Below are 15,609 nucleotides of genomic sequence, written 5' to 3'. Positions count from 1 at the left end.
GTTCATATGATGCTACCTCAATACATGCTCGACATAGTGATAGAAAAAGCAAAGTTCCTTCTCATGAATCCATCATTTGGTACATTGTCTATTTTTTTGTTTTGTTTGGTGCCTTAACAGTTGTAGGTAATGAACAAGGGGGAACCTTCGCAAAAGGAGCTTAAGTAGTGAACTGCATTTTATAACACCTTTAACAAGGAGAGTCAAATTAGCATCTTAAATTGTGTGCTGAGACTTTTCAAAGGTGTTTTCGCGCAACATAGGTGCCGTCACATAAAATAGAACGAAAGGAATATAAGAAAGAATCGACAATCATCCTCTGCAACGTATAGTTTTCATTATATTTGAATATACAACAATGAAATTTCTACTTTATCTTATGCCATCAGAACCAAGTCAGTTCTCACGATATGCATTTACCTAATTAAAGCTAGCATTTAAATACTCTTGCTTCTGTTTCAAATTTACCTTTTTAAAAATCCTTTAACGCTAAGCCTTAGTTGACCATTCAGCATTTGTTTATTGTATTTTATCATCTTAGCTAAACCAATTCCAAATGTGCTAAGAAATCTATTACTCTAGTTGTAATATTCCTTCCGTTCCAATTTTGTGTTATTGTTTCACTAGGCAATGAAATTTAGAAAAGAACGAAAAACTTTTAAAATTTACGATCTAAAACAAATCGTAATATATGTATAAGATATAAATTTTTCATTAATATTAAAATATAAATTTCAAATTAAATTATTTTTAAATATCAAAAAATATTATCACATAAATTGAGTCAAAATAAACTTTAATAATAGTGTTCCTTCAAAATTATAGCCTTAAAACGTGATAGGCAAAATTGCTGTTTAATCATTAATGGCAAATATCAGGATATGTAATTGTCGCATAGCTTCAGTCACATCAGAAGCTGTAGTTAGTATTTCTCTTTGGATCTTTTCATTTCTTCAAAGGACAAAACCTCAAGCATAGCCATGTAATTTCCCCTATAATAATCTCATACTCCAATCATCCCAATTGGATAAACCTATTAAATTCCCACCACCACAAAAAACTCAAAATCTCTCCCCACAAAATCCCCCATCAACAAGAAAGCAAAAATAAAAATAAAAATCTCCCCCCCAAAACACTGTAAACCAAAATCACCACCATGACTGCTTCAAGTCCAGCTTCCTTTACATCATCAATTCTCAACATTCCCAATTCCAAAACCCCATCTTTCATTTTAAACCCTAATCCCTTTCCCCAAATCAAAGTCAACAAATCAAGAAACCCTAGAAAAGCAAATGGGTATTTCATTTCTAGGTCTGTAACAGCCGATAACCCCACCACTGTATCCTCTTCATCTGCATTGAACTTAGATGAGGGAGTTGATGAAAAATCTGCTGAAGCAATTGGGAAAGTTGGATCTAGGGTTAGGGTTACGGTTCCGTTGAAAGTGTATCACGTGCCTAAGGTGCCGGAATTGGATTTGGTAAATAGAATTGGAACGTTGAAACAATACGTGGGTTTTCATAAAGGCAAACAAATATCAGCTAATTTGCCTTACAAAGTGGAGTTCGTGGTGGACAATTTGGAAGGGCGAGATGGTCCGGTTAAGTTCTTGGCACACCTTAAGGAAGATGAGTTTGAGTTTCTTGACTGATTTAATTTTAGTTTTGATTTGATAATTTTAGTGCTTTTTAAATGATTACTGTGTTCCACTGAATATATGAGAATAATCATGTGTACAAGTATTATTTTCGTGTATCATTTTGTAGTTCTAATTTTTTTAAATAAAAAAAGATGGTTATTTTGGCTCATTTCATTGGGTTTTCAAAAATTTGTTGTTACCACTATTAAAAAAGATAACATTAGTCGAGTTTCTATTGGAAACAACTTCTCTGCCTTCACTACGTAGAGTTAAGGTCTCCGTACACACTAACTTTTCCAGTCTCCATATATTGGAATATACTAGATTTTTTGTTGTTGTACTATTAAAAAAGATAACACTGTTCTCGATACTTGTGTTGGTGGGAGGTAGCAGGTAATAATCGACGTGTGTGTAAGCTGGCCCCTACACCATGTCATAAAAAGAAAAAGATAAAACATTTTGTTAGCACTGTTAAGAAAGATAAATGTGTGTTAGTCTAAGTAACAATTTGTGAAACAACAGTAGTATATAGAACCAATAATAGATTGTTTGGAATTAATGTTTTGATAGTCTACTCTTGCTTGGATGTTTCTGTTTAGTCCTTTTTCTTTTCTAATTGGTAGCTATTTGATTCTTGGAACGACCAGCAAAAGTATGAAACCCTTGAGATCACTGGTTATTGAATCTCTTGACTTAATATTTAGCGTGCTTATGGTGGAAATATATATCATTTTAAATGGATAACTTTAGTTACAGTGTTTATATGAAATGGTGACTTAAGCATGAAGTGTTGGAAGACTTGAAATGAGTGAGAGTTCCAAACTTGCTGGCAAAAATGTTATGTTTTTTCGTATGTGGGTAGCTTGATTTGGTAGCCATGGTTGTATTTGGAAAGACCTACTAGTAACTTACTAATGTAACAAGTGGTAATCATCAGATGTGAAAGAGCCTCCTTAGCAATTGGACTAGCAGGAAAAATGCTGCATTGCTATCTTTGCTGAATGAATTGGAGCTTGAGGTTCTAGTCTAAGCTGAGGCATGTTATCGCTTTTGAGGAGAGCCAAGAGCGTATGCATGTGTACTTTGATATGTAGATAAATATAAGAGAAGTTGAAGCAGAAAACAAAAACCAAGAAGAAAGAGACTACAATTATTGATTACATATGGTATACTTAAAAACAATTATTGAACATACACCTTCTTAGTGTAAGAGGATTACCTTATTAAAAAACACAGAATAATTTTCTGCAAATCAAGGCAAAGACAGGTGATGCTTGGCTCAGAGGTGTAGAATGACAAGTGCTTCCTGTTAGGGATATGCCCGAGCAAAAAGAAACGGAAAGTAAGCCTGAGGTGCAGAGGCATTTGTCTTTGTTGATGGCATGAGTCATGACTGGTATATGAAATTTCTTGTGTTTGTTTAAAAACTACACTTGCATAAACTAGATAATGATCAATACTTTAACTTCTGTTGATCTTTTATGGCTTATACCATATCTCTGATCAATATTTGACAGTTTATACCATATTTTTCTGTACAAACATATCAAATCATGCTCCATTGTATCACCTACACTTTGGATTTGAGGGAATGCCGTTTGTGCTTACTTGCATTTGTTTTTAGCAAATCAATAGATCTTCATTATACCTTAGCTTCTGCATTTTTCGGCTCTAGAAAGTTGCCAAATTCATGGAGCTTCTTCTCTGCTGTTGGGATCATGGTCTGATAATAAACTATCGACAAATGAAAAATTAATTGGTTCTATTCGCTCTGTTCATAATGCCCAATATGTGGAGGTTGAGGATGGAGAGACAGATATTTGAAGGCGTACAATCATCATGACTTTAATATGATAATAATTGTTTTCCTTAAATAGTAGGATCATATATGTAAGATCAAAATAGCGGCACTGGGGATTGGAAATCTTTTTCCTGTAAGCTAAGCTTTGCTCAAAAGCTCGAATAATTTCATATGCAAGCAACACCTATCTCCAAAAGTTCGTACTATAGCAGATACTAGGTCTAAATCTTTGTCGATAAGTTGATGTATGGTAAAGTTACAATAAATTTGTCTTGAAGTAGCTGTTCATAATGTACTCTCGTTTTTGTTATTGTTAAGGTTGCTGCAAAAAAGCAAAGAATTGATATGTTGGCATAAACTGCTGAAGCTTTAGATGTAGTTTATGATTATATCTTATTAAGATATTCATACTTTTGCCATATGAGCTCTCAGTGGTATATAAGATCCGAATGTGAAAGAACCTGCATCTCATGGTACCTACCAGCTTTTGATTTTTTACTTGGTAGTGTTTCATTATATGCCCTACCTTTGTTCTTGGTGTCTTTTGAAATCAAGATGCTAGATTGCTTCATATATTTTGCAAACTCGTAAAGCATACCTCTTTATTGATGTACAACAACAATAACCCAGTATAATCCCACTAGTGGGGTCTGGGGAGGGTAGTGTGTATGCAGATCTTACCCCTACCCTGGGGTAGAGATGTTGTTTCCGATAGAAACTCGGTTTTCTCCCTCCAAGAACTCTCCACCTTGCTCTTGGGGTGACTCGAACTCACAACCTCTTGGTTGAAAGTGGAGGGTGCTTACTACTAGAGCAACCCACTCTTGTCTTCGACTTTAGACTTGGGGAACTTTTGATCCAACTAGTTTCCAGGTTGAAGTTGTCATGGTTGTAATACAACAATAATTTACATTTCAATCCAAGCTTCCTACAAAAATAGACTATATACCAGATCTCTAACGCGAGATGGTTAAGGACAGAGGAGTCCGTATCATTCCATCACAACCTTTGGTGGTGAAATGCTAGTATACGCGGAGGCTTGAGATTGGCACAAGCAATAATTTGTCTACCTTATACCCATTATACGTTCCATTTTTGGCAAATGATATTCTTATCAAATAAAGTTGTTAATTTAATAGACGGCTGAAAATCTGTCTCGTCTGATGACCGACTATGATCATCCCATTGATAGGTACGAGATATCCATCTTACACTTGAAAAAAAATTGGAATATAGCATAATTGCAAGTTTAATCATTGTGCAACATCTTAAACAAGTTTTTAGTGGCATGAAATTTGTCATATATATATTTGGCAATTTTGGTCCTTCTCCTTAGTTTTTAGACTAGCAGAATTATGAGATATCAAAAGTGGTAAGTTAATTATTGGTTCTTATTCTCCGCTTTGTATAGGTTAACTTGGTTTGTTTCATATTATTTTTTATTTTACTGTGTTCCACATTTGCAAAGAGTTGTAGGCAATTTCCTAGAACCCACCCCTGTTCCAAAAGTAAGTGGGGATGGCACCTATTATTAAAATTTTGATATCTACTACTGTTATGTTTTTTAGTCTTTGATCTTTTACCATTGGTTCGCAACTGTAGGAGGATATTCATATTATGCATTTCTTAATTTCCTTATCTTTGCTTGATTTGAAAACTAAACAATTGAAATAATACCTAATGAGTCAGTCAAGTAACATGTCGTAGGTTTTTCAATGAATGAAGTTGGATAGCTCAAGTAGGGATGAGGTTCCATTTTAGGAATAGAGCCGTAGCTCAAGTTCTTCCAAGTACGCATAAATCGGATGTGTAACAGATCTCTGATCTGAGACGAAATTTTTGGCGATAAAATTCGAGCTTGTGACGTGCGTCTTAGTTGCAAATTATGCACTATGTTCTTACCATTAAACTCAAGTGTTAGGAGCATTGATAAGGTAACCATTTGTCCGAGCTTTTTCCATGGACAGGCAGGCATACATGTCAAAGTTAGGCGTAGCAAGAAAATTGGTATTGGTTTGGGGTTGAGAATTTGCTCGCTCGACAAGAACCATCTTCCCAGTGAATAGGCGAAAGCTTCAAATCTCATAAATATCATTATCCTTCCATTAAATTTTACCTTTCTTCTCCCCTATGAAATGGTAATTGGTATAAGTTGTATTTGGTTTTTCAAATATGTACATTATAAAAGATGAGTTGTATAGGTTGTATCTGATTTTTGATAAGGAGTTTTCTGGAATTGAAGGGTTTAGAAGGGAGAGATCGATTTTATGATCCATTACAAATATTTTTTTAGGCATAACATTTTATATGGAACCAGACATGCAAAAGACATCAATTTGAATTTGTTAATATAAAGATTCTCCTAGAGCGTGCCATGTAAATATTGAATTAAAAATGGTTGAAGTTAGACTGCTAGCTTTTGAAGCTTAATACCATTTGAAGCTTAACATCCTTGCAAGCTTTCGACGTATATCTGATATTGTATAAATGCAGCCACAAATCTATAAATATGAGACGCTATACAAGTATTTACAAGCTTTAGATCATAGTCATCCAATACGTTAAAAATTCATTTAAAATCACATCATTACTATAAAAAGTTCCTTTGTCAATCACTTTAATTCCTCTCGTATTTTGTAAAGCCAGGATTTACAATCGGCGGGACATTGGAACCTGTTCTACTTCTGTTTAATCCTATTAGTATTTGCGCTTCTCCTAATTATAAGGTCACTTTCAAAACTTAAAAACAACATACTATTAATGTTTTCAAAAACTGAACATTGTCCAGCCAAATAAAAAGGAGCTAAACAATTATTTCCTTGTCAGTTGTCATTAGCAGAACTCCATATATAAACATTATAAAATTCGTTCTGACTTTCCGATGATGTTTGGGAGTAATTAGCATAACTGTCACGCACATGTACAAAAACTCTTTCGGAATAGATTGGTGGCATTGACTTTGCCATATAACATTCACATTTCGTCGATACAATTGGTGACAATATCGTAGTGGTATTTTTCAATAGATATTTTAGTCTTGGTGACAAATGATAAACCCATTTTTTAACTAGCTGATCACAACTCAACTTTGATTAGGCAAATGATATACATAGACCAACCAAATGGTTAATTAGACGTGAGCATTTGAGATCAATAAGTGAATTTTGACTTTTAAATTTCTAACATAGAAGGTAAAAAAAATATATATAAATTGTTTTGCGTGGTTGAGTGTATACGGAAGGAATGTTAATCAGGAAACAAAATTGTAAGAGATGATTGAGCCAAATGTAATTTGTAGGTGATCCTATGAATTCTAATAAATCATAAATTATCATAGCTAAAAGTATTTCTATCTAATTTCTTAAATAGTACTCACTCCTATATTGTTGCATTTTAGATGGAGTGACTAAATATTGGATTGATATGAACACAATTACAGTTCCTCTATTTTTTCTTCAAAAATATAATATTTTTTCTTCTTGCATTTCATCTTTACTTACACTTATGGTAGAGAGCATGAATTAAAGTAATTTTGACATTTATTCATGCAAGAGTCTTTGAACTTCTTCGAGATTTTATAAATACCTTATTTATTTGCGTACGTGTTAACTACGATCTTAACTACACGTTTTTACTATGCACGAAATTTTTTCTCTAAAAGATGTTACCCTAAACTTTTTCCGACATCAGTCTACTTGTCTTCCATTTTTTTTAATTTTTTTCAATAAGAAAAAGATTAAAAATTTAAAATAAAAAGGCAAATGAAAACCATGGACGGAACGTTGTATTTTGTCAAATACCTAAAGAAAATAGAATGCCCATATTCTGTTTATGGTAAATTGTTAGTCAACTGATCAGAATTCAGAATTCAGAATTCAGATCCCTTATCTATCAGGCAAATACACAAAATTACACAAATTATACTTACCATATTAGAAAAGATCGGTCCTTTTTCTCCTTTGTTCACGTTTTCTTAATTTGAAGTCAGTTCAATAATTCTTGTCACAAACCCTAAATTCTTGACACTTGCTGATTGCAATTCAACTATCTGTTGGTCCTGATCCTTCAAATAGGTAAAAATCTTTGGCATTCTTTGCTGTATTCATCTGTGTTTTTGAAGATTAACGCTTTCTCTTATTTGTGATTTATGTCAAGATTGTATTTTTTTGTTGCTAATTACTACCCATGATTGGATTTTTGATTTGGAGGTAAAATCTATGTGTTTCACTTTTTTCCTCTGTGGGTTTTGGCTTGTTAGGGTTGTGTTAGGTGGTTGTTCGGTTTTGGGGGGGGGGGGTGGGGGGTAGCTGGGGATGGTGGTTTTGTTTAAGAAGTTTTGTTTTTGCCTGTTGTTACTTTGTCTATTAGTTTAAACTTTATTTTCATATGAAGCTTTGTGCTTTAAATTTTGCTGATTAATGTTTTTGTAGTATTAAGTATTGTTGAGTTTGTGTTTGGGTTTTTGAGGTGTGCAATGTATTGGTATGACAGATTATCACTTGAATTTTGATAGAAATATTTGGTAGTTAATACTAATTCTGATGATAGACTGGTGCAAAAAGTGATAGCTTCTTTGGTTGGTAGGAGGAATAGAACTGATAATGAGATATGTTGCCAAAAAGCTCAAATTTTGTTAGCACTAAGAGAAGGCTAAGTTTAATCTCTGTTGATCATATTCAGGGATTACAAGTGATATATGTGCTGTTTGGGATATCATCTAATCATGAGCCAAGTCTCACTTTTACTAAAACTTTGGACTACTGAGGAAAGACTGTTTCTCCTACTTTAGTGTATTCCGGAGTTAGGATTCCTTGTTGAGTTGTTAGACTCTTCTTTGTTATTCCTGTTGTCTAGTTCTTATACTTCTTTCTCGTCAATCTCAAATCATTCTCCATTTTTCTGTTAACTGGCGAACTCTCTAACCAAGCGTATCATGCATAAATTATTTGGTGTGTATTAACTAAATCATCAAGATGAACTTTTTACTCGAAGTAGAGATAATGCGTGCATTGAGGAAAGTAGGTGCAATAAGTGGCTACTTTGTTCAGTTTGCTGTTGGTCTTCTTATCATGGCTTCTATTTGTCTCTTAGAATTTTTCTACAGTTCTGTTGAATTGATTGAGACCTAACTGTGTTGCTAATGATTCTAGCGCAGAAGGGACCAGTTAGAACCTTGACAACATTACCAGGAATGGTATTTTTTAGATTGATCGGGAATTCAGTATGCAATGGCTTCTGATAGTGGAAGAAGCTTACCACAAAGAGAGTTGTTCCAAAGGGAGTTTCTGGTGAAGGCTGCAGCCATCTATGATGATGACTTTCCAATGACCCTCTTGATGATTATACTAGTTTTGAGGAATTTCAGTGCTAGAATTATTTGTTGATGTAATCATGATGATGGGGTCGAGATTTGGGCAACTTCTTTTATTCTTTCTGTTTGTATCAGCTTTGATTTTTTATGTCACAGATGCATTTGAAGAAGTGAGCGTACAAAGGGTAATAACCGCTCCTTTAAGGAATGCCCGAACCAATATAATTGATGGTTCTGGTAAAGAATATGATGTAGATTCTGTCAGTGTAGATGGAAAAGGTGAATGGACTGGTGATAACACCAGAGTTTCTGTTTCAACTGTTGCATTGTTCACCTTGGCAATGGCTGCGGCTAGTGGTCTGGGAGCAATACCATTTTTCTTTGTGGAGTTGGATCCTCAGTGGTCGGGAATATGCAATGGAATGGCTGCTGGAGTGATGTTGGCAGCGAGCTTTGACCTTATACAGGAAGGACAGGATCATGGAAGTGGTGGATGGGTTGTATTTGGTATTTTGGCTGGTGGGATCTTCATTCTGCTTTGTAAGAAGGTGAAAAAGGCCCATTTTCACGGCTTTCTTGTTCTCCAGTTTTCGTCCTTCCGTTAGTTTTATATCGTTTCTGCTATTGAATAACATTAAGTGGTTTTATTGAATACCATTAAGTAATTCTGTTGTCATCACTACTATCATGTGGTTGCTGTCACTCGTAAGCTAGATAAAAAAAGGAAAATGTTCCATGAGTAAGTAAAGCTTGATACACGGCAAGCACTGCTGCTCTTTCAGTATCTTTGGCCTGTTATCTTACAAATTTTATAGGGCCGTAACGTTTATTAGCTTTCCCGCTATTTTCAAACTTAGAGTACTTACGATCAAAGTGGGAGACATTTCCCTAAATATTTCTGTTTGATCAATAAGAAGTTATGGGATCCTACTTGCAAGCTTCTTCTGGACATCATGGTTTCAACTTTCTTGCAAGTCAGTGTCTTGAAACATTTACTGTCTTTGAAGGAAGTACATGGGTGTCCACCTTTTACCACTAAATGTTGACTTCCATTTTGGGATATTGGAGGTGTTGGTAATAGGTCTTATGGAGTTAAGCAGAGACGCTACTGCTTTTCAGTTCCAGTCATTCTGTTGAGTGGATGTCAGATATAGTGTGCTGTATTCTTGTTTCTAAATTCTATTGACTGAAGGACATAATAAAAGCCTTGCCATATTACTAGCTAATGCTGGTTACATAAGCTTGACCTGTGGGCTGAGTTTAGGATACGTCGTCTCTTCTGCGATTGAAGTAAACATTCTATTAAAAAAATTGTCTTTTGTGCATGAACTCTTGTTAATCTTGCATAGCTTGACAAATTTCTTCGTTCCCCTCTTGCAATTCCTCATGTTTTATGTCTGTTCGTATTCAGTTTCTTGAACAATATGGTGAAGTGAGTATGCTGGACATTAAGGGAGCAGATGCAGCAAAAGTCATCCTTGTTGTTGGGATTATGACCCTTCACTCATTTGGGGAGGGTGCTGGTGTTGGAGTATCCTTTGCTGGCTCGAAAGGTCTTTCTCAGGGTATCTTGGTAACTCTGGCTATTGCCGTGCACAACATACCCGAGGGTTTAGCTGTGAGCATGGTTCTTGCATCAAGAGGAGTTTCTCCGCAGAATGCCATGTTGTGGAGTATATTAACTTCCTTACCGCAGGTGATTGAATATATACCATCTTTTACAAATTCGGATTTGGGGATTTCTTAGTAGACAACTGAAAGTTGGGATGTATTTACATTGTTCTCGCTGATTCCTATAACTATTATCTCATTGTGATACAAGTCAAACCAGATTCTTTCAAAGTAGAAAACCTTCTTTTTGTTTTTGTACAGAGGGGTTCTAGAAATTTGTACTGTCTTAGCACCATCTTAGTGCTAAGCTGTTCCTCTTTTTAATATACAACTTACTTTCCTTTTTAAAAAAAGGTCAAACCAGATTTTGTCATTTGTGATACGTAGTCTTTGTCTTTTATAAGAGGTGCTTGTAACAACAATGTATATTGTTCTTGTGGGCACTAGTATGGATTATTGCATATTTATGAACAAGTGAGGCATAATATATTATTTTTAGTTTTCGGTTTAGTAATATTCAGTTTCCATTTGTCAGTACTCATGGTATATTGATGTCTAAACCTTTAATTCCTTTTAAATGCAGCCTATTGTTGCAGTACCATCATTTATCTGTGCCGATGCATTTAACAAATTTCTACCATTTGCTACTGGCTTTGCTGCTGGGTGTATGATTTGGATAGTTGTTGCTGAGGTTCTTCCTGATGGTTTCAAGGTAATCTGTTTAATGCCCCTCTTAATTTTCGAAAGAGCTTCCATAACTGACTTGTATGGTGCCTTCCACCCTCCTAAAGGGGGAAAAAGAGAAAATAAAAGGAAGAAAGAGGGAGAAATTGAGGATATAGAAAAATTAAAAGAATGCACTTTAGTGATCCATGATGTTTTTAGTTGGCAAGAAATGGGCGTATCTTGGACTGTAATATATGTGGAGAAGCACTTAATGTACTGTTCTATGGAACTTTAGATGGAGTTGACTCTTTGAATTTTATCAACTGATTAAAATCAGTAGACCAGAATGATAATGACACTTCTATTTGTCCAAGTGAAATTGACTTTATGGATGTTAGTTCAAAAGGAAATACTCTATTTTGTAGCATCTCATTGACATCTTCTTGAAACAATGATAACATTAATTCCACAACCTAAATCTGGATCTTAGGTTTTATAATCTAGCACTATTTCCTGTAGTCTTTAACAATATTACATTTTCCTTTAATTTGGAACTTATGGTTCTCTATGTGCAGGAAGCCTCACCATCTCATGTTGCATCAGCTGCTACTCTTTCAGTAGCATTTATGGAAGCTCTTAGTGCTCTGTTCCAGAGTTTCGGCCACAACTACAAGTGAGTTCATCTTTCACCTGCCCTACATCTCTGCTTCCCCAACCCTGCAATGACAATAACAGTAGAAGAAACATATTGGTGAAGAGAAGTAGAAAAGCCGTACTGTTAGTCTTGGGATGATAAGAGTTTTTCACTGCTAAGATGTCTTATCTTTTTCTTCTAGATTTTATTTTGAAGTCTTCTTCTTTTGCTTTTAGTTAATTGGTTAAATGGCATTGAACTTGAGAAGGACCTCCCGCTCTAGCTGTATTCTGTTGCTTTGGTTTGTGGTATAGCTTGTTTGTCTGTCTATTTCTTATCATTGCTGCGGTTTGTTTAGAGTGTTGATGCAACCGATAACAGGGAAAATTCTATTGACTTTGTATATTAGGGAAAGCTGGAGCTTTTTTTGTGAAGGTTATGGGGTACTAATCGTAGAAATAATATTCAGGGTTTTATGGTATGTTAAGATAAGTTTTTTTGGAAGTCGAGAGAATCATTGTGTGTTTTTATGATATCAGAGCAAAATGTTTCATTGTCATTCCAGTTTGCATAATTTGCTGTTTTTACTGCAAGGTACCTAAGGATTGAAAGACATGAATGAATCTGTAATATGTTTAAGCTATATATGGTTTTTTAGTTTGATATAGATTCTCCCATTAGTATAAGTTTGATGTGTGCTGTCTCTCTAACCAATTCATGTTGCAATGGCAGTTCGGAGGATGCTTCTGCTTTCCTTGTTTCTCTACTTTTCGGACTTGGTCCACTGCTTGGTGGTGTATCTCTTGTTGCATTTGCTCTTGCTTTTCGTCTTCAGCATGCTCTCCTGACTGGTGTAGCCTGCGGCACAGCCTTCATCCTCGGTGCATGGCGTCCATTGCAGCTAGTCTTATCTTCAAAGATGGGGTTTATCCCCCTTGTATCGCTCCTCGCAACAGGATTCTCATTTTCCCATTTTTCAACGGCTAGTGTCACTAAAATTGGAAGTCGCAAGAGGACTTCAGCAGATACTTTATCTACTGTAACCGGATTTCCAGTTAGTGCTCTCACCCTTCAGTCAATCCTGTGTTGTGCTGCAGTTGCCCTCCATGCACTTTCAGAGGGGCTTGCTTTGGGGGTCGCTGCACCTAAAGCTTATGGACTTGGTCGGCACATGGTTCTTCCTGTCTCACTTCACGGACTGCCACGTGGTGCAGCTGTTGCTAGCTGCATTTACGGAGCAACTGACAGCTGGCATGCGTCCCTTTTAGCTGCTGCGCTTATTGGCTTCATAAGTCCGTCATCTGCAATCGGAGCAATACTTGCAGGTATTGACTACAGTGGTCTGGACCACATCATGATGTTTGCCTGTGGGGGATTACTTCCATGTTTTGGGAGCATTTTTAAGAGGGCAATGAGTCTCGAAAAGCAGAAGAGTATTACGGGACTGATAATAGGCATTTTGTTTACGAGTATTTGTCTAGCATTTACTAAGTTGGTTTGTTTGCATACACCTTACTGCAACTCTGCACCAGAAGCTGTTAGGTGATGAAGTTGCATAAATGATAACGTTTTGGATATATTGACCTCAAAGTTAACTCAGTTTGCACCCAGCCTTGTGCGCTTCAAACTCACTGAAAGCTGGTTGTGTAGATTTTTCTCGACAAAGGAGCTATACAGCAGTACAGGAAGTTCATCAGGGGAGAGATGGGATTGTCTATTGTATATTAGTTTAGCCTTTATTTCTTTGGAAGTGAAAGCCTTTTAGCGATAATCTTGAACGATATCCAGAAGTATATTCATGACGAATGAAAGATATTTTATGCATATTCTGTATTTAAGTATAATTCTGTAGAATGGCATGTTTGCGCTTTCAAGCTGCAGTATAGTTCTTTTTTATTTCCCATGTTTTTAAGCAATTGCTGGAATTGCAATTTTGGCATCCCACCCGCATGACTCGTTCTCTCTCACGATGGCAGTAGTGATGCGCCCATCTCCTTAAAATAAAATCCTTAGATTCGTCTCTGATTGTTAACACTTTATTCCTTCACTTCTTATATGATCACTAAAGTTTAGCCAATATAATAGTAAAGTCACAATTATTTGTAACATTGAAGTAACTATACTTTACCTACTATAATATTAAAGTCAAAAATATTTTTGTAATATTAATGTAATAAAACTTTACCTATTATAGTAGTTAAGTCATAAAACTTTACTCACTATAACAATAAAGTCACCTTAGTGGGTAGATTTTGTCTGTTATAGTGATAAATTTGTTTATTAAGGGTAAAATAAATATTAAAAGTTAAATAGTTTTAAAAAATAGAAAGTTGTCAATATTTTTGGAACATATTGTTTGACCCAAAATTTAGATCTAGGTTTAAACAATTAGATTTTCTAGTAACATAGAGTTAATCTTAGCCAATGTTAATATCCAAAAGATGCGTTAACCGATTTTGTATGGCAAGACAATACGGGTATAATCTAATTAGCGGTAAATGATAACAACACTGTAATATTCAACGATCCAAAAATGAGGGAGATAGTATTTAATAGCAAAGAATGGTATTTAAGTAAATAAAGGCAAGTGAGTCATCCGAAAAGGGTGAGATTCTTTAGTATTCTTTCTGACAATGATGAATGATTGATGAGCCTTTAAATATTCGGATTCTCCTCGGATCATGGGAGAAAAGTTAGACAAGAATCTCAAGAAAAAGGTGTATTTTGTATGTGTATAATAAAGTAAGAATCTTCGGAGAATGTCAATGTGTTGTCTTACAAGTGAGTGTCCAATGTCCCCTACAACTATGCCTCTTTCTTTTTATAAGGGAACATGTGCCAAAAAATTCTAATAGTACAAATACAGAGAATATCCACTGGAATATTCTGTTTAGAGTCTTATCCTAAAACTAGCCGTTATAACTCTGTTTAGGACGAATGCTCGTCCTCGACCTTGATCTATGTTAACTCCTCGATCCTGCCCTTCATCTCTTGTGAGACTACTTTGACCTTAAGCATGCCCTTTGTCGAAATCATATTGGTGACACGTGGCAGGTCTTGAAGGTGCTCTTAATGCTGATATGGTTTAATCATAAATAAGATAATTTTTGTCTCATACAGTTAGTCCCTCCACTTGTTGAGGTCGTCCTCGCGGGCGAGTTCGATGAGCAGATAATATCGTTCATGGTCGAGCTTGTTGAACAGATACCATGGGTCGTAGTCGTTGTAGCGAGCAGGCGAAGTGGCTCTTCGTAGGCCGCGTGTTTCAAATTCCTTAAATTTTCGGGTGATTTGTTGGAGCCATCTGGTCCAAGAGAGGGGGTGACGTCATACGTCATGATGACACTTGTTCTCGATGCATTGCGTCGATTTGAGTGTGATCTTTGATGGGATCTGCCGTTTTGATTTCAGTGCTAATCATGATGAGTTGTTTCGGGTTTGGTGCCCATTATGACAAACCGTTTTGAATTTGGTGCCTCAATCTCTATAAATAGGGAGGACCAAACCCGATTTTGAAATTTTTACTCTCCTAAACTTTCGAGATTTCAAACTCTCTCTGAACCTTCTTCTCTGTATCTTTGTTCTCTTCCCAGGTTCCTTCTTTACTCTCTCATAAATATGTCAAACTTATCATCTGATGCTGGTGAAGGGAGTCGCGTTGCTCCCTTGGCGGTTGTGTTTCCTACTCACGAGGAGAATGTTGCTGCCGTTGTTGAGGATGAAGCTTTTCCGTAGGTGGGGGAGATACTTCCCTGCAACCTCGAAGCCAGGTCCAATCTCCACCGATCACCGGACGCGACACTGAACATTTCCTATCGACGATGGCATCCAAGCAGTTAGGTGAATTTAAAGCCACATTCGGCCTAACCAACCACATCGAACTGATCCCCGCTGAAGGGGACGAAGTGCATGTTCACATCCCTAGGTAATGCGCTCTATATGCGTAC

The 15,609-nt window shown here is 36.0% G+C and overlaps 2 protein-coding genes across 3 annotated transcripts; both read left to right on the top strand.

Annotated features, from left to right (window-relative positions):
- The first annotated feature begins 973 nt into the window (after positions 1-973).
- On the top strand, positions 974-1,808 carry LOC107825900 (ferredoxin-thioredoxin reductase, variable chain). Its single transcript, XM_016652818.2, has one exon. The coding sequence runs from the start codon at positions 1,157-1,159 to the stop codon at positions 1,649-1,651; it is 495 nt and encodes a 164-aa protein (XP_016508304.1). The 5' UTR covers positions 974-1,156; the 3' UTR covers positions 1,652-1,808.
- A 5,399-nt stretch (positions 1,809-7,207) lies between these two features.
- On the top strand, positions 7,208-13,486 carry LOC107825901 (putative zinc transporter At3g08650). Of its 2 annotated transcripts, none has more exons than XM_016652819.2 (6): positions 7,208-7,513; positions 8,596-9,299; positions 10,163-10,447; positions 10,946-11,074; positions 11,604-11,701; positions 12,395-13,486. In XM_016652819.2, the coding sequence occupies exons 2-6, from the start codon at positions 8,832-8,834 to the stop codon at positions 13,206-13,208; spliced, it is 1,794 nt and encodes a 597-aa protein (XP_016508305.1). In that variant the 5' UTR covers positions 7,208-7,513; positions 8,596-8,831; the 3' UTR covers positions 13,209-13,486. The 2 variants fall into 2 exon arrangements, with proteins under 2 accessions (XP_016508305.1, XP_016508306.1); XM_016652820.2 differs by having other exon boundaries at positions 7,222-7,513; positions 8,591-9,299.
- The last annotated feature ends 2,123 nt before the right edge of the window (positions 13,487-15,609 follow it).

The sequence above is a fragment of the Nicotiana tabacum genome, chromosome 19, assembly GCF_000715075.1.
Source record: "Nicotiana tabacum cultivar K326 chromosome 19, ASM71507v2, whole genome shotgun sequence".
In the NCBI taxonomy this organism is placed as follows: domain Eukaryota; kingdom Viridiplantae; phylum Streptophyta; class Magnoliopsida; order Solanales; family Solanaceae; genus Nicotiana; species Nicotiana tabacum.
The sequence above is the reverse complement of the archived record's forward strand: the minus strand, read 5'-3'. Positions and strand labels throughout refer to the sequence as shown.